Here is a 22,949-nt window from a genome sequence, read left to right on the forward strand (position 1 = left end):
TGATTAATTAATAAGCATGTGCAAGGCAAAAGACCTATCCACTCCCACCCCAGAGTTCTATTTCAAAATCAACTTTTTTGGTAAACATATAACAAACATTTCTATCTTCCCCAATATGTTGGTAAGATATTTTTTCTCGTTAACTGGATTATCAACAAATCCAAGAGCTTATTCATTCTCTTTGAAGTTTCTCCCCATCTATATAATCCTTGCTTTTTTTGAGATTTGGGAAATTTTTCCTGAAAGTTTTCATTTTTGATGATAGAATCATTTTTATGAAGTTAGCTGCTCATTTCAAGCCACTTTTTTTTTTATATTCCATTGATTTTATGCACCTCTCAAGACTTAATAAATGTGCAGGGAAATCGGCAGAGTCAACCTTTGTTAAGTTTTATTTTTTATATGATGCATTATATGATGTATCCTTCAGAAAACTGCACACCTGAAGCTTCTTAGTGTACTCCAAGGTGTCTGCATCTACTGCGCCTCCTCTCAGTCCTCCAGAAAGACCCTCAGGCCAGCAGCTGTCTTCCCCTTGCATCTTACCCTAGCCCCTTAATAATCACATCTGGGTGGATGTGGGGCTGGAGCGATAGCACAGTGGTAGGGCATTTGCCTTGCACACAGCCGGCCTGGCTGAGCCGGGTTCGATACCCGTGACGGATTCAATATGCCAAACACAGTAACAACAAGTCTCACGATGGAGACATTACTGGGCCCGCTCGAGCAAATCGATGAACAACGGGAGGACCGTGACCATGACCGTGTGGCTCTGAGATTGCCCTAGAAGTTCCACAGGATCAAATCTGGCCACAAGTGGCCTTTCTGCAACTTTTTATAAACTTTTTGCCTCTTTTTACTTTGGTTTGTTTTGGGGCCACACCTGGCAGTCCTCAGGGCTGGTTCCTGGCTCTGCACTCAGTATCACTCCTGGCGGGGCTGCGGAGACCACACGGGGATCGAACCTGGGTCTGTTGCGTGCCAGGCAAGTGCCCTCCCTGCCGTATGATCTCTCTGGCCCCAATGTGTGCCCCCCCCCCCCCTTCTCACTCTCAGGAAAATCTCTTGAAGGGTCGCTAAAGCTTGTCTGTGATGCACAGTGCCACAGAACGGCAAGATTTTTCGGCTTTGTAACGGACAAACCCTGTCACTTTATAGGAAGCGTGGAGTTTGCACAAATTATTTAGAGATCCCGAGGGGAACTCAGAAGCATCTCGATGATTCCGGGAACTGGGAGGGGCCCTTCAGGGTGACTTGGGGGGTGCGCTTCTTCCTCCAGCAAAGCCTCCGTCTCGGGATGTTTTCGAAGAGGGCTTGGGGCTTGGTCACCTGTCCAGGCAGTCAGCTGTCCCTGGCTGCTTGAGAAGGTGCGGAGGCATGACCACTGTCCAGAGCCTCATCCCTAGGGGGAGAGTCCGACACCATGTTTGATTTTGTGTCTCTTCCATCCCCTCCCCTTCCCTCTCCCCTCCCTTCCCTCTCCCCTCCCCTCCCCTCCCCTCCCCTCCCCTCCCCTCCCCTCCCCTCCTCTCCTCTCCTCTCCTCTCCTCTCCTCTCCTCTCCTCTCCTCTCCTCTCCTCTCCTCTCCTCTCCTCTCCTCTCCTCTCCTCCTCTTTACTTCTTGGACCACACTCGGTGATGCTCAGAGGTTACTCCTGGCTCTGCACTCAGGAATTACTCGTGACGAAGACCATATGTAGTGCCAGGGATGGAACCCAGGTTGGTTGCGTGCAAGGCAAGCATCCTCCCTGGTGTACTGTCCTCTGGAATGTGTGTGTTTTCTTTCTTCAGGTTTGGGGGCCACTCCTGGAAGTGCTCTGAGTATCCTTGTGGCTCAGAGCTGGGAGATTGCTTGGGAGCACCCGGCCCCCTGCCTGGTCAGCATGAGCCCAGCCTGTCCAACTGTCTCTGGCCCCCAGCACTGTACTCAAATTAGTCTTCAGGTCAGCTTCAATAATTTGTGGCAGAAATGACGCACACTCCGTGTTGGACTGAGGGGAGCCCACGGAATGACCCTCACGAAGCAGCTGACCTCCTGCTCAACAGTTAACTGGTACCCGGCGGGTTTGCTTGACTTGCGTTTTGCTCCACGCGAGTTTTCCTCTGATTGTGACTGATGCTCCGGGAGCTATTTGGGATGAATAAGTCTTGCTGGTCCTTTCCTGGGGCCGGTTTCCTGAGAACTCACGTGAAATGGACTCTGGTTTGAGTAGCCTGGCTTTCCCTCCTACGTGCTCTTCTCACTGTCCGCAAGTGGCTGCCCCCTCGGCTCCTGTAAGGGGGTGCGACTGTGGGGTGCGACTGTCACCTTCTGGGCTCCAAGGCAGCGGCCAAGTGCGGTTGCATTCAGTCCATGCAACCCACATAACCGCACAGGCTGTGATGCGTTTTTTGTTGTTTTTCTTTTCTTTTTGGGTCACACCTAAGTGATGCACAGGGGTTACTCCTGGCTCTGTGCTCAGGAATTACTCCTGGGTGGTACTTGGGGGGACCATATGGGATCCTGGGGATTGAACCTGCATCGGCTGCCTGCAAGGCAAATGCCCTATCCGCTGTACTATCGCTTCGGCCCCTGTGACGCGTCCTGATTTGTGACTCCAGCAGTGTTGATCTCTGGAGGCTGATTGTCTTTTGTGCCAGCGATGTGTGTTTGGTGGAAAACCATCTCAGGGGCTGGAGGTAGTACAGTGGGTAGGGAGCTTGCCTTGCCCATGGCCGACTCCGATTCAATCCCGTGTCCCTCGTGTGGTCCCCCCACTGCCCTACCAGTGTGATCCCTGAGCACAGAGTCAGGACTAAGTTCTAAGCATACATAGCAGGTGCCCCCACCAAACAAAATACATAAAATGGGGGCCAAAGAGATAGTACAGTGGGTAGGGTGCCTACCTTGCATGCAGCCAACCTGGGTTCTATCCACAGCACCCCTTATGGTTCCCTGAGCATCGCCGGGAGTGATCCCTGAGCACCACCAGGTGGAGCCCAAAGAAGCAGAACAAAGCACAACAAAACATAAGATAAAAAAAAATCATCTCGGAATACCAGCTATCCCCAATCTGCGATTCCTTCCTTCTGTGCATCTGTGTCTCATCTGGCGCTGCTAGCCTTAAGCTCAGGAACTCGCCCAGCAAGGTCACACCTCTTTTTAATTAAAACATTTTTTTTCTCTTTACTGAAATACAGGGTTGGAGCAATAGCACAGCTGGTAGGGCATTTGCCTTGCACGCAGCCAACATGGCCGACCTGGGTTCGATTCCTCCGCCCCTCTCGGAGAGCCTGGCAAGCTACCAAGAGTATCTCGCCTGCACGGCAGAGCCTGGCAAGCTCCCCGTGACGTATTCGATATGCCAGACACAGTAACAACAAAGTCTCACGATGGAGGCGTTGCTGGGCCCGCTCGAGAAAATCAGTGAACAACGGGAGGACAGTGACAGTGACAGTGACCGAAATACAGGGTTGGAGCGATAGCATAGTGGGTAGGGTGTTTGCCTTGCACGCGGCCGACCTGGGTTTGGTTCCTCTGCCCCTCTTGGAGAGCCTGGCAAGCTAATGAGAGTATCCCGCCTGCATGGCAAAGCCTGGTAAGCTCCCCGTGGCATATTCGATATGCCAGAAACAGCAACAAGAAGTCTCATAATGGAGACATTACTGGTGCCCGCTCGAGAAAATTGATGAACAACGGGAGGACAGTGCTACAGTGGTACTGAATTGCAGTGAGATACACAGTTACAAGGTCGTTCATGACTGGGTTTCAGTCAGCTAATGTTCCAACACCCATCCGTCCCTTTATCCATACCCCTCTAACTCTGAGCCCCACCCCTACACCTCTTACTTTCTGTTTAAACGCGTTTTGTGACTTCCTGTTTGAGAAGCATTTTCACAAATTCTCTCCGCACTGTTTGGTTCCCTGTCAGGGGCATGATCTTGGAGGCAAGACCGCCACCCTCACAGCATGTGTTGGGACAGCCCAGGACGGGCGTGCTGGAGACAGCTCATCCGGGAGAGGGTCCCCGTGTAAATCCCTGTGCGAATCTCTGTGCAGATCCCTGTGCAGATCCCCGTGCAAATCCCCGTGCAAATCCCTGTGCTCCATGTTTGGGGGCCTTCTTATCGCATCATCTCGTTTGTCACTTTGGTTGTCATTTTCGTTGTCGGTATTTTTGTAGCTGGCACGGTTCTTCCTGAAATGGTTTTGCAAACCGTTTTGAATTTCTATTGTTGCAGAGAGCTCTGGGAGTTTTGAAGTTTTTGCCAACCTGCAATCTTCCAATATTCGCTTTGACTTCCGTGAAGGTCCTCATTTTCCTCTGTGAATTTCAAGATGCTTTGTAGCTGCAAAGAAAAAAAAAAGAGTGGAAAATTTATTTGAAATGAACACAGTCACAAGAACAATTCCAGTGTGTTTTAAATTGCCACTGCGCTGAACTGAAGCCCGTAATTATATAATCAAATTAGTCCTACTCTACAGATTCTGGGTTATGGATGGAACCCGTGTGGAACTTCCTTCTGGCATTCTCCTTTCTCTGAGCGCCAGTTTTGCCAGGACGGGCATGTGTGATGGCGCGGGGACCCCCTCGCCCCCGCCTCTGCCCAGCAACTCACCCTTCGTCGTGGGACTCGGTGTCCTGGAGACGGAGAACTCTGACAAGCTCATTCCGTGTGATCTGCTGTAAAGCGTGGTTGGCGATGGCACCCACGACATCCCCAGTAGCTGTTCCTGCCAGGGCGACACTTGTGATTTAATTAGGTGTCAGTGCCACCCTGCGCCTCAGCTAACGATGTTCAACTCGGATGTTTGGAGGAGTCGCCCCAAGCCGGGGGTCTAACCCAAGATCTGTGCCGCCTCTGCCCAAGGGCCTGTCCCTAACTCATAGTCTCATCTGGGGGTGGGGGTCAGCCCAGGGGTCAGGGGACCCCGGAGGAGGCCACTGCCATTGCCAGCGCCCCCCAGGCCTCCATGAACCCAGAGGGGAGTGCGGGCAGCCTCAGCAGCCCCTCACCCGGGCACCCGTCTGGCCCCCCTTCCCCAAGTCCTTCCCAGGAACCAGGCCACACGAGGATGGAGCACAAACAGGAAGTGGGAGAGGAGGGAGCCCTGACTTGACACCCACCCCCCCTGCAGGACAGGTGGCCGTCTTGCCCTGTGCCTTGGGTGCCCGAGGAGAGCTGGAGCCAGCAAAGGCATCGGTGCCATCACCGGGGCCCGAGCTCTGCATGCAGACAGGAGGGTGTGCCCGGCCCAGCCCTGAGGAGGGAGCCTCTCAGGGCGCTGCTGGATGCTCTGGGGCTCTCTGCAGTGCCGGACCTCGGGGTCTGGCTCCTCCTGAGCATGTGTGTGGTCACTCACGCTCTCGCCCCCGTGGCCGCTGTCCAGGTGTGTGTATGGGCAGACTCAGTCCAGTCCTGGCCTCTGGGGCAGGGTGGACGCTCTCTGAATTGGAGAAGCCCCTCCGATGGCCGATTCCTGCATCTCGGGGGTCTCCCTATGACTGATCCCACCTCCCCGTTGCTACCTGCCACGGAATGAGGCCACAGCTCACAGGCCCCCTAAGGCCGCTCATAGCCCACCTAGAGACCCTCCCCCATGGACTTTCTTGCACCCCCTCACCCCCGACCGTCCCCTCATGGCCCCTCGTGGCCCCCACACCCGCCCCTGCTTTTGTGTAGAGACCACTGAGTGCGTGTGGCATGGGGCCTCCCAGCGGGGTGACCTTCTGCACCCCGGCTGCCTCTGCGCAGTCTGGGGGGTGAGCGAGGACCCCGATTTCGTCCTGGGGCCTGTGTGAGTCTGGGGGGGGGAGGTCAGCAGCTGTCCAGCGCTCAGGTCCACTTCACGTCAGGTCCCAAGCCCTGAGCACCTCCCGGTGTGTCCCCAGCCCTGTCCCCTGGGAAAAGCAAGGATACAAAATGCAGATCATTAAGCATTACATTCTATTTTCTTTTTGGGTCACACCTGGCGATGCACAGGGGGTACTCCTGGCTTTGTACTCAGGAATGACTCCTGGCGGTGCTCAGGGGACCCTATGGGATGCTGGGAATCGAACCTGGGTCGGCCGCGTGCAAGGCAAAACGCCCTCCCCGCCGTGCTGTCGCTCCAGCCCCTGGTGTTACAGTTTTACGTTTTAGAGAAAAGCAAAGCAAAAGTTAGCCTTACAGATTGTACAAAAAATGATGTCTTGACAATCCCCTTGCGGGCATGTCTTAATATTAAGCATCTGTACACAGAGCCAAAGATTCCGCCAGAGAAAACGGAAAGGAGCAGTAAGATTTATTGTAGACGGGCAGGAGGGATCTTAGTGTAGGGGCAGGGGTGGTGCTCAGGCCTGAACTCCTGGCAGGGCTCTGGGGACCCTGTCTGGTGTCAGGGACCCAGGCTGGCTACGTGCAAGGCAAGCGCCCTGTCTCTGCTGCTGTACCGTCTCTCGGACCCAACAGGCAATGCTATCTTGTATTTATTTATTTTGGTTTGGGGCCACACTAGGCAAGGCTCAAGGCTTACTTCTGGCTCTGCACTCAGGGATCACTCCTGGTGGGCTCAGGGGACCCGATGGGATGCTGGGCATCGAACCTGGGTCGGCCACATACAAGACAAATGCCCTCCCCGCCTGTGCTATCGCTCCAGCCCCCATCTCATCTTGTCTGATTTCTCCTCTGCCTTTGACGTTCCGTAGTGGGTGTTTGCTGATGACAGGTCTGCTCATCTGAGCAGAGAAAGCCTTTATCCTTTTCTTCCTCTTCCTTTCTCCTTCCACTACCCTTTCCCCACCCCTTCCTCTTCCTCTTCCTCTTCCTGGTTCTGTGCTCAGGACCCAGTGCTCAGGGACCCATATGAGGTGCTGGGGTGGAACCTGGGATTCCCCCACGTATAAGCACCTCACCCCCTGTCCTATCGCTCTGCTCCCCAGGGGGGCCCCTATGGGATGCTGGGGATGGAATCGGAGTTGGCAAGGGCAAAGGCCCTCCCTCCGCTACTGTGGCTCCGGCCCTGGTTTTCTGGCTTTTTCAAGTTGTGCTTCTCAGCCTGAGGCTGTTTCCTAATGACTTTATACTGAATTTCAACCATTTGATTAAGTGCAGCTCTGTGTGTGTGTGTGTGTGTGTGCGTGCGTGTGTGTGTGTGTGTGTGTGTGTGTGTGTGTGGTGGGGGAACATAGCTGCCATGCTCAGGGCTTACAGCTGGATCAGTCTTGGTGGGCATCCCGGGACCCTCCATCATGCTGGGGATTGAATCAGCAGGCAGACGAGTCCAAGGTGTCACAGTGACCTGTGGCCCCGCCTGTCCCCGCGGGTCCACTCCTGGTCATTATCTGGGCCATTTGCACCCACGCCACCCAGCTTTTAGGGGACTGGCCATGCCTGTTAGTGTCGGTGCCTGGCCTACAGTGTCTATCCCCGCAGGCCCCTGCGGCCACATCTCAGCACCCACAGTGCCACATGGTGTCGGTCTTTTCCAGAAGCTGAGCTGCACCCAGGAACTGTGGCCCCCAATTCTAGAAACAAGCTTTTTTTTTCTTTTTGGGTCACACCTGGTGATGCACGGGGGTTACTCCTGGCTCTGCACTCAGGAGTTACTCCTGGCAGTGCTCAGGGGACCATATGGGACGCTGGGAGTCGAACCCGGGTCGGCCGCGTGCAAGGCAAACGCCCTCCCCGCTGTGCTCTCTCTCCAGCCCCCGAAACAAGCTTTTCTAATGAAGATGCATTTAATCCCTTGAGGGAACCCAGGTTGGGGTCGTACGCTTTAGGGATGCAACGTAGCCCCGGATGCCCACCCCAAAGCTAATATCTCCCCACCTCGGTTCCTCGACCCTCACTTCCCTCCATGTCCCCCGCGCCCGGAGGTCAGAGCCCCGTGTGGTCATTGGCCACCATCCCCTTCCTGCTGTTCTCTCCGTCACCCCCGAGTGAGGCCAGCTGGTGCCGACGTTCTCCCGCCAACCGACCTACCTCATTTCACTTCCCCCGACTCCCACATCTCACCCGCGAAGCCCCGTTTTCTTCTCTCTGGGTCTCTCTGCATGCGTAGGACGTGTCTGCAGGCCTGATGCTGGTTTGGGGGTGGGCTGAGGGGTTGCCGGTGTTCACGGTTGTCTGGGGTGAGCAAACCGACCTACCTCAGCCGTTCCTCTGGAAGGCACAGTTTGGCAGTCGATGCTGTCGTGGCTCAGTTCCACTCCCGGAGCTCACGGACCTGCTTCCTAGCAATTAGCTGGTCTCATGAAAAATATGCACATCATTATGTGAAATTTAGCGCACCGTCGTTTTTACTGGTATTCCCTATAATTGTCATATAGAGTATTTTTTTTTGGGGGGGGTTGGGGGTTTGTCTACATCCTGTGATGTTCAGGAGTTTACTCCTGGCAGCGTTCAGAGTAACGTTCACGTGGCAGGCTGGGGAGAGAACCCATTTCACTGCATGTAAGGCAAGTGTCCTCCCCACTGCACCAGCTCTCTGGCCCTGAGTATTCGCTTTTGGAAATGGAGGTAAAGTTATTAGGCGCCCTATAGGATAGAGGACTACCCATGGTGGACTGTTAATTTTAAAAGGCAGCTGCAAAAGAGCTCCTTTGATGTAATGCCATTTTTGCAAACATGTATATATTCAGATAGAAATAGCTTTGGAATGATTCCATTAACTGCCGCTGGGCTTCATCTCCAGGGAATGGATTTTTAGGGAACTTTGATTTCCTGTTTTGGTACTTCTGTATAAGTTGAATTTTTAAAACAATGTATTAGGTATTACTTTCACATCACATACACACACACACACACACACACACACACACACACATATATATATATATATATATATATATATAGAGAGAGAGAGAGAGAGAGAGAGAGAGAGCTCCGGGACCTGCATGCCTTTGTTCTTCTGGGAGCTGGGTTTTATAGTCTCTGGGTCTTGGCTGTTGATGGGATTACATGGCACCAGAGGTCAGTTGGTGGGTGTGACCCCCACCTACTGGAAGATAGAGGATCTGGGTGGAGGATGCTCAGCCCCAATCCGAGCAGGCTTGGAGATCTCAGCCCCGGGACCCGCATGCCTTTGTTCCTCTGCCGGTGCCTTCATGTGTGTGGAGAGTGGTCTCAGCATGGCGGTGGCTGGTTCTGGAGGTCTTCGGCTGCCAGGGCTCTGCTCAGGGCGGGGAGGGAAACTCAACCCGCCCCCCTCCAGGGGCCCCGGTGAGGACGGCCAGGCGCGGGGGCAGGAGACTCTGTGCTGTTCTCTTACGGGAGCTGGGTTTTATAGTCTCTGGGTCTTGGCCATTGATGGGATTACACGACACCAGGGGGCTAGTTGGTGGGTGTGATCCCCGCCTACTGGAAGATGAAGGATCTGGGTGGAGGATGCTCAGCCCCGATCTAAGCAGGCTTGGAGATCTCATCTTAATCTCAGTCTTACTTTGGACAATCTGGCAGGCTACCGAGTGTTACCTGCCCACCCGACAGAGTCTGGGAAACTCTCCGTGGCATACCCAATATGCCAAATATCAGTAACAATGACGGGTCTCATTCTCCTAACCCTGAAAGAGCCTTGAATATGGCACTTTTGAAAATCTCAGGGCTAGGACGAAGGAGACGTTACTGGGGCCTGCTCGAGGCAATTGATGAACAACGGGATGATCGTGATCATGATATATATATATATATATATGTATATATATATATATAGAGAGAGAGAGAGAGAGAGAACTATAGCACAGCAGGTAGGGCATTTGCCTTGCATGCGGCCGACCCAGCTGACCCGGGTTCGATTCCTCCATCCCTCTTGGAGAGCCTGGCAAGCTACTTGAGAGTATCTCACTCACATGGCAAAGCCTGGCAAGCTACCCATGACATATTCGATATGCCAAACACAGTAACAAGTGTCACAATGGAGACGCTAGCTGGGCCCGCTCGAGCAAATTGATGAACAACGGGAGGACAGTGACAGTGAACCATGTTCTGAAGTTTCGAATGTCTACGTGCCTCTGTTCATTGCTGTCTGGAATTCACCTCGATGCTGGGCGGTATATTAATCATCTCCTCTGCTAATCGGGGTTCTGTGCAAAAGCTTTCCAAGGGCCCCTTTTCGTCTTTTGAAATTACAATTCGAGTTCTCAGAGAGTGAGGCATTCACATCCCCCAGAGAGAGGCTTGGAGTCCACGGGGGACCGGAGCAGGGACCTTGCGAGCGTGACCTGGAGGAAGAGGCAGGACGTGAGGGAGCGACGGGAAGACAGGGTGAGGGGCATGTGACGAGGTGAAGGAGGCTGCCAGGAGCCATGAGGGAAACACCCCCCCCCCCCGGGAAAGAGAGAGATTTGTGCTCCTGCCAGCCTGGTTGCCCGGGGTCCGGCGCAGAGAGGGGAGTCAGTCTCGGGGCTGATTCCCTCCGCTCCGACGGGGAGGCGGCCACAACTCGGCAGCTGCCTCGGATGTGTGCTGGCCCCTGGACAGGCCACTGTTTACACCGAGGACCCCGAAGTGTGCTCTGCTCGCGTGATGGAGCCCACCGACGGGCAGACGGCAGGCCGGGCCCAGCGCAGAAGCCAGGGGGGTCCTGTTCGGGGCGTTTTTTCTGACAAACATCAAGAACGACGACTCGTGTTTGTAATTAATGCCCGATTTATGGTTCTGGTTCTATCCAAACCGGCGACGGAAGGACGATTTATTTCCCCTTGTATACTCTGGTCACCCATTTGGAACGAATGAGTGTGCGGAGATTGATGGCGAGAACTTGGTTTTGATACGGTCAACCCCGCCAGCCCTTCTTGTTCCCTCTCTTTATTGCAAACCGTTGTAGCTGTTGAGGAAGGAACATGGTTAGAAATGAGAAAAGGAAACTGTTTGGGAGTGCTGAGAAGGTGGCGAATATTATGCCTTGGTGTTGAACAGAAAATTACACCATGTTTTCATTCATAACTTCCAACCTTTGGAGACTCCCATTTACCTTCCGAGGGTGAGGAATGAAGTTTTCTCTCTCTCGAGGTCCTGGAACTAATGATATTCTGTCGTCTCTTGCTATTAAAGTGATCTGATTCACCCCAAGGCTCAGGAGTCTTATGAGGCTTAACTGCCTCAGAGGTCGATGCCGGCTTCAGCAAGAGGGGGACCCCTTCTCCCTGATCTAAGGGTCTTGGCGTCCTCCCTGGTTGCAACCCCAGACACGAGGCAAAAGTCTCCCCCTGCCTCCGCTTTTTCTGCAAGGCTCACGGTTGTGAGAAAGAAAGTCCCACGTCCGTGCTGGTGTCTGACGGGCTCGTAGCAGGAGGCAGCGCAGAAGTGTTCTCGGCACAGGGGGACCCTCTGCCCACCAGCTCGGCTGGAGTCAGCTCTGCTCATTCTCTCAAGGGACCCCCCTGGCCCCTGAGACTGGAAGGGGACCCTTTGAAAAGTGGTCTCAGCACTCTGCACCCCTCTTCTTGCTCACACTGGGTCGAGATGCAGTGTGGGGACCCCCAGGTGAGCTGAGTGAGCAGCTGTGGACCCTATTCACAAACTCCTGACACACGTTCTGATAAACGTTCCGGACCAGGTTCGTTTTCCAGCACCATCTGCTCCCTGCATCGAGGAGGAGCAAGTCTGAGCCCCTCACACTGTGAGTGTGGCCCCCTTGGCTGTTCCGATCTGTCTTGAGCAGCCGTGGCCCTGCCTGGCCCTCGGGGGCTTGGGGAGGAAGGCAGGCGCGTGGCCTGGGGCTCAGCTTAGCCGAACTCCCAGAATGGACAGTGGAGTTGCCCTTCTTACTGGGCGCTGGACGCGAACTCTCCCCAGGAGGCCCAGGGCGGTCTCCTCACAGGTATTTAAATCTCACCTTGTTTCCTTCTTGGAGGCGAGTAGAAACATTTTTCTCAATCGTGTTATCATGATTAACCGCTGGCTCTCATGGAAAAAATTACCGTTGGGGGTCTGTGGGGTTCGTTTTATGAAAGGCGGAGAATGGCCTGGGGTTTGGTGGTTCCCGCGCGCCGGGCTTTGTCTGTGAGGGCCAGGAGGAATCCGCACCACGGGGCCGGTGTGAGCCCGGCTGCTGATCCTCGTGCCCAGAGGGACTTTCTACTGTAAACTCCGAGACAGATGACGGTCCCCACCTCTGCCTGCTGGTTTCCAGAGTTCCCGGGTGTCGGGTCCAGACCAGCTGCAGGGAATGTGGAGGGAACAGTCATGTTGGCACCAGTGTCCCCACCACGGTGCCATTTCCCCGGGCCCCAGCTGCCCCCAGAGCCAGGAACTGCATGCAGGTGACGTTTGCTTTTGGACCTCAGGAAATGGAGTGAGTTTGGCAGGACAGGAATGTTCCAACCGGGCTCCTTGGGGTTGTGTGTCCATCATAAGGGTATGCATCTCTGTTTAAAAAAAAATCATCGACATTTGTTAATTTTGTGTTTTAAGTCACACGTGGTGGTGCTCAGGGCTGACTCCTAGCTCTGTGCTCAGGGCTGACTCCTGGTTGTGCTCGGGAGGACCATACCCAGTGCCAGTGACCAGGCCTGGCCCGGCCACGTGCTTCTGCCCCGTGCTCTCTCGCTTCATCGTCTTGGCTTCTCATGCGAGAACTTCTCAGACCAGGCCAGCGGCTGCCTCCAGGGGCCCACGCTGGTCACAAGTGCTCTGTCGCTTGTTGAAATAAGGGGACACTGCCAATCACGGGGACCCGGAGTAATCTGAGTTTTTCCCAGCTCCTCTTGGAGTCTGTGGAGGGGGCTGGCGCATTTCTGTTCTTACACCCTTTTATTCTTATTATCTTTTGAAGTCTAGCTAGCAGGGGCCCAATTAATATTCAGCGGTCTACTTTACTCTTCCCAGTGTCTTGTGCTTAAACCCATCATCGGTAAATGATGGCTTTTTAAAAAGCAGATTTCTGTTGTTCTCGCGTGTCATATTTCACCCCGTCTTCATGACCACGGAGCCAAGAGGGGGATGTGGGTGGGAGCTTCTAAGTTTCACACTCACGTGATTTATGACTCAGTGGCAGACCACAGCAGCGGCATAAACGTGTTGGATGTGTCAGATTTGCATAAGAACTTTCCGAGGAAAAGCTCTGCACACGCGCTCGGCGCCGTCATCAATCCTCGCGTGACTGCCGGCGAGCGCCCACCTGGGACCTGGCCACCCCGGTTCCCCTCCACCCCCCTTTCTTGGTGCGTGACAAAGTTTTTTTTTTTTTTTTTGCTTTTTTTGGGTCACACCCGGCGATGCACAGGGGTTACTCCTGGCTCTGCACTCAGGAGTTACTCCTGGCGGTGCTCAGGGGACCCTATGGGATGCTGGGAATCGAACCCGGGTCGGCCGCGTGCAAGGCAAACGCCCTCCCCGCTGTGCTATCTCTCCAGTCCCAAGTGGGGGGACAAAGTTTTGAGAAAAAATTTCCAGGATGGAAAGAGGAACCAGGCACGATTTAAAAAAAAAAAATAAAAATTCCCCCTCTCCTTCCCGCTAGTTATTTCAAGAAAAGTTAAATATTTAAACTGAGTTGTGGCGTGATCACAACTAAACGGTGAAGTCTGGACTATGATGCCGATGCAAAGAAGCAAAAGTCCTTCTAAAAGATGTGCCTTGGGGCTGGAGAGATAGCACAGCGGGTAGGGCGTTTGCCTTGCACGTGGCCAACCTGGGTTCGATTCCCAGCATCCCATAGGGTCTCCGGAGCACCGCCAGGAGTGATTCCTGAGTGCATGAGCCAGGAGTAACCCCTGTGCATTGCCGGGTGTGACCCAAAAAAAGCAAAATAAATAAATAAATAAATAAATAAAAATTTTTAAAAAAAGGGCGGGAGCGATAGTACAGCGGTAGGGCATTTGCCTTGCACACAGCCAACATGGCTGACCCGAGTTCGATTCCTCCGCCCCTCTCGGAGAGCCCGGCAAGCTACCGAGAGCATCTCGCCCGCACGGCAGAGCCTGGCAAGCCACCTGTGATGTATTCGATATGCAAAACACAGTAACAACAAAATCTCCAATGGAGACGTTACTGGGCCCGCTCGAGCAAATCGATGAACAACGGGAGGGCCTTTACTTACTTTAAAAAAAAAAGGGCCTTTACTTACTTTAAAAAAAAAAAAAAGATGTGCCTGGTGGCAGGGCTTCTGCCCGGAGCAAGAGTGCTGGGCCCCTGTGAGTGAGTGGGAATGTGGGAACGTTTCAGTCTGTCTCTGGCACAGCAAGGAAGCATAATCTGATGCCCGCCAGGTAAAGAAATCGGGCCCTGGAGGTTCTGCAGTAAAGGTCCTGGCAGCCCATTACTCACGCGTGGCCTGGCAAAGTTGGGACCAGTAACTTGGGAAAGTTACTGACCAGGGCTGTGGCATGCTCAAGGGCATGGCCGGGTGGAAGGGCCTCGAGCCCCGCAGCCTGGGAGCCGTCTGCTGTCCCGAGGCAGATACACCTGCCCCCATGTGTCCCCTGAACAGTGGTGCTGACCACCCTGTGCTCCCCCCCAAGAACAGGCACGTGTAATGCATGAAATGTTGTGAGGACGGAAACCCACCTGCCACGTGACTGGGTTGGCTGGACACCAGCTGGAGATCAGCTGTCCCTGTCCCTGCCACTGTGAGGGTCCCCTGGGGGTCCATTGAAATGGGGAGACAGTTTCAAAGCTCTCTGCCATCCTCTGGCTCATTTTTTTTTTGGTTGGTTGGTTGGTTTTGGGCCACACCTGACGGTGTTCAGGGCTTACTCCTGGTGGGGCTCACAGGACCATATGGGGTGTCAGGGATTGAACCCAGATCGGCCACAAGACAGGCAAGCCCCTCATCTCCCGGGCTTCCCTGAATCTCTCCAGGCCTCCTGCTTTTATTTAAGGACACGATATTCTGCATAGGGACAGATCTAGCGTCTCTGATGGCCCCGCGCCGACCTCGCCTGCTGTATACTGGGAACTGCGTGCGCACGCGTGAGCTCTGGGTTCCGTGGAGAGCGCCCAGGGATGGCACGGAAGGATGGCCGGTGATGGGGGGGGGGGTGCGTCTCTCTCCCCACTGGATCCTCACTCCTCACCAGGCAGCGTCTGGCCTGGGCATGAGTCCTGTCCATCCCGCCCCTGGTCCACTGCTTGGCTTTATCCTGGGCAGGTCAGAGCTTGTGGGTCCCCCTGGGCTAGTCTCTGAGCTCTCATGCAGAAGAGACGTTGCCTCCTGTCTGGCGCCCGTGACCCTCCGACCAGCCGTGTCTCCCGTCGGCCTTTTCCCGTCCCCAGCGGGTCACTGGCCGACCGACTGGACCATCGCAAATGGGATCTATCCGCGGCTCAGGCTGGTTGGTTTGGTGGCCCCAAGGACCTTTGGCAGTGGTGACGCTTCTCTGTGTGGGTGGAGAGGTTGGTGGCCTGCCCAGCTGCCGAGCTGTCTCCCTCCCTCAGCTTGCCCGAGGTTCCTCAGCAGGGCTCATGTCCAGGGGTGCAAAGGGGGAGGGGGGGCCACACATGCCTTCCTGGCCGCTGGGCCGTCTGACCAGGGCGCCCGAGTCCTCACAGCCTGTTCCCCGCTCTTCCTTTATCTCCCCAGAAATCTCACCACCCTCAAAGCCTCATCCCCCTGTCGTGGGCAAAGTCACACATCACAGTATCGAACTGTACTGGGACCTGGACAAGAAAGCCAGGCGACAGGGACCCCAGGACCAGTGGCTCCGGTTCTCCATCGAAGAAGAAGACCCCAAAACGCACACTTACGGTATCATTTATACGTAGGTGCAGCGTCTCGGCCCGTCTGCTCTGAACCTTCGTTAGCTGGGACAAGCGGCTTCCTTGGAGGCGGGCGCGAGGCATCCGTGTGCCCGGTGGTTTTGATGCCTTGGGGAAGAAACCTTAGCGACACCTTCGTGATGGGACCTCCGTCCCTGCTGGACGCCCGGAATATTCGAGACGGGGGAGGGGGGTCCCAGCCCAGCATGTGCAGGGGTAGAGTCCAGGTGGTCACAGACTCCAGGACCCCCCTGATATGGTCAGGCAGGTCCAGGGATCTGTGCTCTGGGCAGTGCCCTGACCGGCCGCTCCTTCGATACCTCCCTCCAGCTCACCTGCTCCTCCTCGTCCGGCTTCCTGTCCCCTCCCCGGGGCCTTTGTCTCTGTGCCCCCTTGACTGGGACCTTTCCCTGGTCAGGGCTATCTCTCCCCTCCCGGGGCCTGGCCCCGAGCACTGTGCCCTGAGCTTCCGCTTGCTCCATCCCAATGCGCCCCCCCCCCATCCTAGCTCTGACACTGCAGGCACGCGGGGGTGGCTCTCTGGGGATAGTCTGGTCAGTGAAGGGTGAGGGGCTTGGTGGAGACGCTTCCCCCCACCATGTCCACCCCCTTGCCAGGGCTGTGGTGCCCGGTTCCGGGGCAGCCGGCGGGAGGGCCAAGGAGCCGTTTGAAAGCCGGAGGTGCTGATCTAGTTGGAAGCAATGACCCCGGAATTCCCCTGGATGTCCCCCCATCCCCTCTGGGGCCGGGCTAGGACGCGGTCAGTCTATAGGCCAGCCTGGTCTCCCCGCCCCATCGCTGCTGTGGTCTGCTTGGCCTAGGACCCGAGTTGGGGGACGCTGGGTGTCCACGGCACGTCTCGTGCCCGCCTAGGCCCAGCACTGGCTCACTGCCGGGCTCCTCCTCTGCTCTTGACCTGGCGGGGCCCACAGTGTCCGCGGGGCAGGCGAGCCCCTGTCCACCAGGGTCCGGCTCCCGGCTGCAGAGGAGGGCGCGCTCAGCCCGCAGTGCTCTGACTCGCCACTAGGTGGGGCCGCGAGACCGCGCCTTCGCCCGCCCGGCGGCCTCCAGGCTCTTCTGCATCTCAGCGGCCGCATCTGGGGAAGGGGCTCCTGGCCTGGGGGAGGCCCGAGAACCCGCCCAGGACCCCCAGCTCTGCCTCGGGCTACCCCCCAAGGCTGGTGGTGCTTGTTTGTGGGTGCTGGGGGAAGACCCCGAGTACCTTCCTGGTTGCCCTGCAGCAGAGGGGCTGCGAGCGGGGGTCCGGGGTGGGGGCTCCCTCCTTCTCCTCCGCCCTTCCTCCCCCCCACCCCCCTGCTGGCGGCTTCACTTCCTTTTTCCTTTTTCCTCCTTGGACTTTGGGGCCACACCTGGCGGTGCCCAGGGTTACTCCTGGCTGGGTACTGGGGGAGGGGACCGTCATTCAGCCTGGCGCTTGGAGACCCCAGTGGCCCCCGGTGCCCCCCACCGTGCTCCCTGCCTTCTGCAGGTCCCTCAGCGCAGGGCAAGCCTCACCCCCTCGGCTGGAGGCAATCCCCTTTCTGTCCCCCGCCCCTCCCCGTCCCCACCCACGCGGGCGCCCCTGCCCACTCCCCTGTGCCTCGTGCTGGGCACATGGTCTCGGAGACAGAGACTGAAACCCAGGTGTGATGGAGACGGTGGCCGGGGGAGTCGTGGGAAGGGCCCCGGAGAGGGGGGGGGCACGGCTTGGTGTGGATGAGATGGGGGTTGCTTGAGAAGACCCGGCGAGGGTCACCTGCAGTGTCCAGGGGCTGGAAGGCTCCGGACAGCCGGCGCTGGGCAGGGCGGGGCGGGCGTGGGGCGGGGTGCCCACCTGCCCGTGTCCCCTCTCGTCCAGGGGCTACTCGACCAAGCACGTGGTGGAGGGCCTGGAGCCCCGCACGGTGTACAGGTTCCGGCTGAGAGTGACCAGCCCCTCAGGAGAGTGCGAGTACAGCCCCGTGGTCTCCGTGTCCACCACCAGTGAGTATGTGGACCCCCGGCTCGGTTCCGGAGCCCCCAGGACCCCACTTCCGGCCCAGGACAGGGAAGAAGTGTCTGGCTGGGGTGGTGTGTGTTTTGTGTGTGTGTTGGGGGGGGGTGTCGCCTCTCTAAGAAAGCAGAGCTGGGGGTGTGGGTGAGTGAGGCCCCCCCCTCCCCTCAGCCCCCTTGAGTACAAGCACGGGGACTCAGGTCTGACTCTTGGGGGGCCGCGGGTGCAGCAGCTGCTGATCTGTGCCCCCACCCCAGGTTGAGGACAGGTGTCCCCACCTCCCCCCATGTAGCCCCCAGCTCCCGAGGGGCTGCCCTGCCTCTGGCCCCCAACCCCCTGCACCCTGGGGTTAAGGTGTGTAGCTTCCTGCTGGGGATCTTGTTTTAGGGTGGGGGGCGAGGTCACACCTGGCAGCCCCCCCGGGGGCCCTGCCTGCCTCTGTGCTCAGGGTCACTCTGGGGGTGCCGGGTCAGCTGCATGCATGGCCGAGCCTCACCCTGGTACCAGCTCAGGCTCCCGGTCACAGGGACTTTAGAGCCGTGTGTGTGTGTGTGTGTGTGTGTGTGTGTGTGTGTGTGTGTGTGTCCAGGGCCCTCCGAGGACTTGAATTCTCTGAAAGCGCAAATGCTCGGACCCGTGGCCCGCCGGGCACCGAGGGGACGGAGGAGTCTTGGGTCTGTGCAGAACTGCGCTCTCAGAGTTGACTCACTGCCTTCTGTTCTGTGACCTTCACTGGTGTCCTCCGAGTGTCTCCCTGCGGAAACCCTAGTGTGGATCGCAGGCGGTTTGGATTCTGGGACTCCTCAGTGAGGGGCGGGGGTGGCCGCCGAAGGGAGGGGCAGGTGAGGGGCTTCCCTGGGGACCCCTTGGGTTGCTGCGTTCCAGGGGCTCAACTGACCAGGAGGGGCCACTGCCCCACGGTCCATGGGCCGTGAAGGGGGCAAGACTTCCTGGGCATAGGCGGGGGGGTCTGGCGAGGACCCTGCCCGCCCCGCCTCCTCCTTCCTGCCCAGCTTACTGGGCTCTTTGGGCGGCAGTAGGGGGCCTGTCCCCCCTGCCCGCCCTCCAGGCCTGCTTGGGGCCTCCTGTCCCCGCAGATTCTCTGAAGGAGGCAGATCTTGCTGAACAAAGACTGGAAAATGTGCACATTGTACCAAACAGGCGAGAGAAAGGGCCAGCTGTGGACTGGGGATTTGCATTTGGCTGGGAAGCGTTTTAATGACTCTCAAAGCACGCACTTGGAGTCAGGGCTGCGGCCCACCTCCTGCCCCCAGGTAAAGGATGGGGGCTCTCTGGACCCCGGCGGCGACTCAGACCCCAGGCCTGTCGCCCCCGTGGGCGCATCATGGACCCACAAGCACTCAGACTGCCTTTCACCTGCTGGTGTCAGGCTGCTGCCCTTAATCCCTGCAGTCTCGGGGCTGCCGGGGCGCACCCTGCAAGGACCTCTTGGGGTGTGTCTGAGCCACACCTAGCTGGTCAGGGCTCACTCTTCAGTGCTCCCAGGCACCCACTAGGGGCATCTGTCTTGTCTTTCCTGGCTCAGTTTTGAGGTAGTTTGGGCCACACCTGGCAGTGCTTACTCCAGCCTCTGTGCTCAGGGGTCCCACCTGGCGGTGTCGGGGGAACCGGGTGTGGTGCAGGGGGTCTCGCACTCGCCCCCAGTGTCCCAGCCCCATGTGCTCGAGACTGTACTTGCAGCCTGGGGCTGAGGGCGGTGTGGGGACCGGAAGAGGAGAATCGTGTGGCTCTGCGGAGGCTGACAAAACGGTGTTTTTAAAAAGTTTTAACTTGGGTTGGGTTTAGTTTGGGTTTCATTTTATTAATTTGTTTATTTTTAATTTTTGAGCCATACCCGGTGATGCTCAGGGTTACTCCTGGCTCTGCACCCGGGAATCTCTCCTGGCAGTGCTCGGGGGACCATATGGGATGCCGGGAGTCGAACTCTGGCCGGCCGTGTGCCAGGCAAATGCCTACCCGCGGTACTGTCGCTCTGGCGCCAGGGTTGAATTTATTTTTTGATATTTATTTGTTTTGGCTACACCCGGCTGTGCTCAGAGGCTCCTCGGGGCTCTGCATTCAGGGATCACTTTGGTGGTGCTCGGGGGACCAAATGGGGTTCCGGGGATCAAGCCTGGGTCGGCCGCGTGCAGGGCAAGCACCTTCCCCTCTGTACTATGTCTCTGGCTCTGGCTTGACTTTATGACCAGGGAAGCAAACAGGAATCAGCCCAGGGTCACTGCTTGTGACCTGACCCTTGCCCCGTGTCCAGGCGGGTTCTCTGCCCCGTGGGCACCCCCTAAACCGACGCCAGGGCCTCCCGTGGCAGAACTGAGTTTCTCGCCAGAAGGGAAGGATTTTCTTTTTGTTTTAGAGTTGACTGTTTTTATCGTCTCTCATAATTAATTTCTTAAGTAGAAATATTTACACACCCAGAGAAGCAAACCTCTCTCAGACGCACGCTCACGCTGTCTCGGGTCCTGCCGCCACTGTTCTCACTGCCTGTGCTCAGCTCATAAATGTGTCTTTTAGATCGGATTTAGAGAAACACGACATTGCCACAGCCGTGGGCAAGCATAAGAGGATCCGGTTCTGAAACTTGATTTTCTTAAACCTAATTTGCAGAAACTATAAAGAAAGTGTTTTTATTTTTTCAAAGTTAATTCGCAGCCGCGCAACATCTTACTATCTCATTCTTGCTTTGGACAACCTGGCAGGCTACCGAATGGAACCTGCCCACACGGCAGAGTCTGGCAAACTCCCTGTGGCGTACCCAATATGCCAAATACCAGTAACAAGGATGGGTCTCATTCTCCTAAGCCTGGAAGAGACTTGAATATGGCACATTTTAAAAAATCTCAGGGCTAGGATGAAGGAGACGTTACTGGGGCCTGCTCGAGGCAATCGACGAACAACAGGATGGTCGTGATCATGATCGTGATCGTGAAAGTTAATTGAAGAGTTTTGTTCTTTTGTTTCTGCTTTTAGGTCACACCCAGTGGTGCTCAGGGCCGACTCCCAGCTCTGAGCTCAGGGATCCCTCCTGGTGGGGCTCGGAGAATCATCCGGGGTGCCGGGCACCAAACTGGGTCCACTGCGCAAGGCCAGCTCCGTCCCCGCTGCCCCGTGCTCCTGTGCCCTGTGCTCCGTTTCTGTGGCATCTCACCCAGTGACCCCTTAGCGGCCCTCTGGGTGGTGGCGGTTTCCTGCAGTGAGTGAGCTGGTGCCTTGTGCCTCTCTCTCTTCTGCCTCCCTCCTCCCTCCCTTTGTACCACGCTCCCTCCTCCCCCTTCCCATCTTCCCTTCTTCCTTCTTCCCTCCCTTCCTCATCTCTTCTGGAGGACCCTGGTCCCCTCGGCAAGGAGCCTGCACGCCGATTGTCCACTGGAGTGACGCCCTGGGGTGAGCCCCGGGGTGGCCTGGGCCATGCTGCAGGAGCAGAGGTGGGCTGGGCAGTTTCTGGAGCACCCAGAATAAGGGAGCCTGGAAGTGGGTCTACAGTGTAAGAGGCAGAGGGAAGGGGCAGGCTCGAACCCCCAGCTGGACCCAAGGCTTGGACCTCACTTGGTGCCTGAGCGCCAGAAGCGGTCAGCACAGGAGCGGAGGGTCAGCGGGCAGCGTGAGTGCCCGGGACTGCACCGGGAGAGAGTACAGGGAAGCTGCTCTGCCCCTCTCGGGCCCTGCTTGGGCACATGTGTTCTGCATCCTGCGTGCTCCCTCGTCCTCCAAGTGCTCTCTGCCTCCCCCCTCCGTGCTCCCTGCCTGCTTCCTGTGTCCTCCCTGTGTGTTCCTTGTGTGCTTCCCGCGTCTTCCCTGTATGCTTCCACGTGCTCCCTATGTGTTCCCTGTGTCCTCCCCATGTGCTCCCTGTGTCCTCCCCGCATGCTCGCTGCATGCTCCCTGCATCCTCCCTGTGTCCTCCCTGCATGCTCCCCGCGTGCTCCCCACGTGCTCCCTGCGTGCTCCCTGCGTGCTCCCTGTGTGTTCCCTGCATCCTCCCTGCTTGCTCCCTGCGTGCTCCCTTCATCCTCCCTGCGTCCTCCCTGCTTGCTCCCCGCGTGCTCCCCGAGTGCTCCCCGCGTGCTCCCTGCGTGCTCCCTGCGTGTTCCCTGCATCCTCCCTGCGTGCTCCCTGTGTGTTCCCTGCATCCTCCCTGCGTGTTCCCTGTGTGTTCCCTGCATCCTCCCTGCTTGCTCCCTGCGTGCTCCCTTCATTCTCCCTGCGTCCTCCCTGCTTGCTCCCCGCGTGCTCCCTGCGTGTTCCCTGCATCCTCCCTGCTTGCTCCCTGCGTGCTCCCTTCATCCTCCCTGCATCCTCCCTACGTGCTCCCTTCATCCTCCCTGCGTCCTCCCTGCATGCTCCTCTCGTGCTCCTTGCGTGCTCCCTCCCTCCACGCTCCTGTCTCCTCCCGGGCTGTGAGGGCGGCTCCTGATTGGCTGGGCTGGTGATGCTGCTCCCTCCGCTTCTTATCCTCACAGAGCTGGTGCCCCCGCCTGGCCAGCCCCTGTTGCCCTTCCTGTTCCGTGCCTGTGTTGTGTGGTTCCTAGCGGCTGCTTTCTGGGTGTGGGTGACCCTCGCCTGGAGCAGGGAGCGTGTTTGCTGTTTGCTCTGAAGCAGTGGCCGCATTGCATGCTGTCGGCCGCCTGCGGGGAGCTTGCTGGGCCATGCTGGGCCGATGCTGCCGGTGTTGGCATGGGAGCCTCCGTGTGCTGGAACCAGGGCTTCCTCCTGTCCCCAGACTCGCCTCCCGGTCCCCCTCCATCACTGTGCCTTCCCCGGGCCCCTGCTGCTACCGCTGGCCCCGAGGGTGCAAGGTGGCGGCACCGTGGGGAGCTCTGGACTTGGCACTTGAGCTGCTCACGCTGGGTTTGAGGGCAAAGCAGTTTGGCAGCTCGTTGGTGCATGGGACCAGCATGTCGAGATGATTCCAGAGCTTTCCTGGGCGTGTGAGACATGTTCATTTAGTCTGATAACCCACAAGGATGACCTTCCAGATGTCAGAATCATGCCACAGCGTTAGGGGGCTTTGCCCAGTGTAGCATCCTTGGAAGGGGGAAAACGCTCCAGGCAAGAAATGGAAGAGGTGCTTGCCAGACTAGCGAGGGGCCATCCGACTAGCCAGGAACCATCGGACTAGTCAGGAACCATCAAACTAGTTAGAAACCATCAGACTAGCCAGGAACCATCAGAAGAGCCAGGAACCATCAGACTAGCCAGGAATCATCAGATTAGCCAGGAACCATCAGATTAGCCAGGAACCATCAGATTAGCCAGGAACTGTCAGACTATCCAGGAA

General features: G+C 57.0%; 1 protein-coding gene across 1 annotated transcript in view; it reads left to right on the plus strand.

The window, feature by feature from the left end:
* The window catches only part of FANK1 (fibronectin type III and ankyrin repeat domains 1), a 71,368-nt gene that overhangs the window by 36,301 nt on the left and 12,118 nt on the right, over window positions 1-22,949 (plus strand). The window contains exons 3-4 of the mRNA XM_056106719.1: window positions 15,485-15,662; window positions 17,519-17,643. Of these exons, the coding sequence (XP_055962694.1) occupies window positions 15,485-15,662; window positions 17,519-17,643 (303 nt within the window). The remainder of the gene's footprint in view (window positions 1-15,484; window positions 15,663-17,518; window positions 17,644-22,949) is intronic.

The sequence above is a fragment of the Sorex fumeus genome, unplaced genomic scaffold (assembly GCF_029834395.1).
Source record: "Sorex fumeus unplaced genomic scaffold, SorFum_2.1 ptg000142l, whole genome shotgun sequence".
Classification (NCBI taxonomy): Eukaryota; Metazoa; Chordata; class Mammalia; order Eulipotyphla; family Soricidae; genus Sorex; species Sorex fumeus.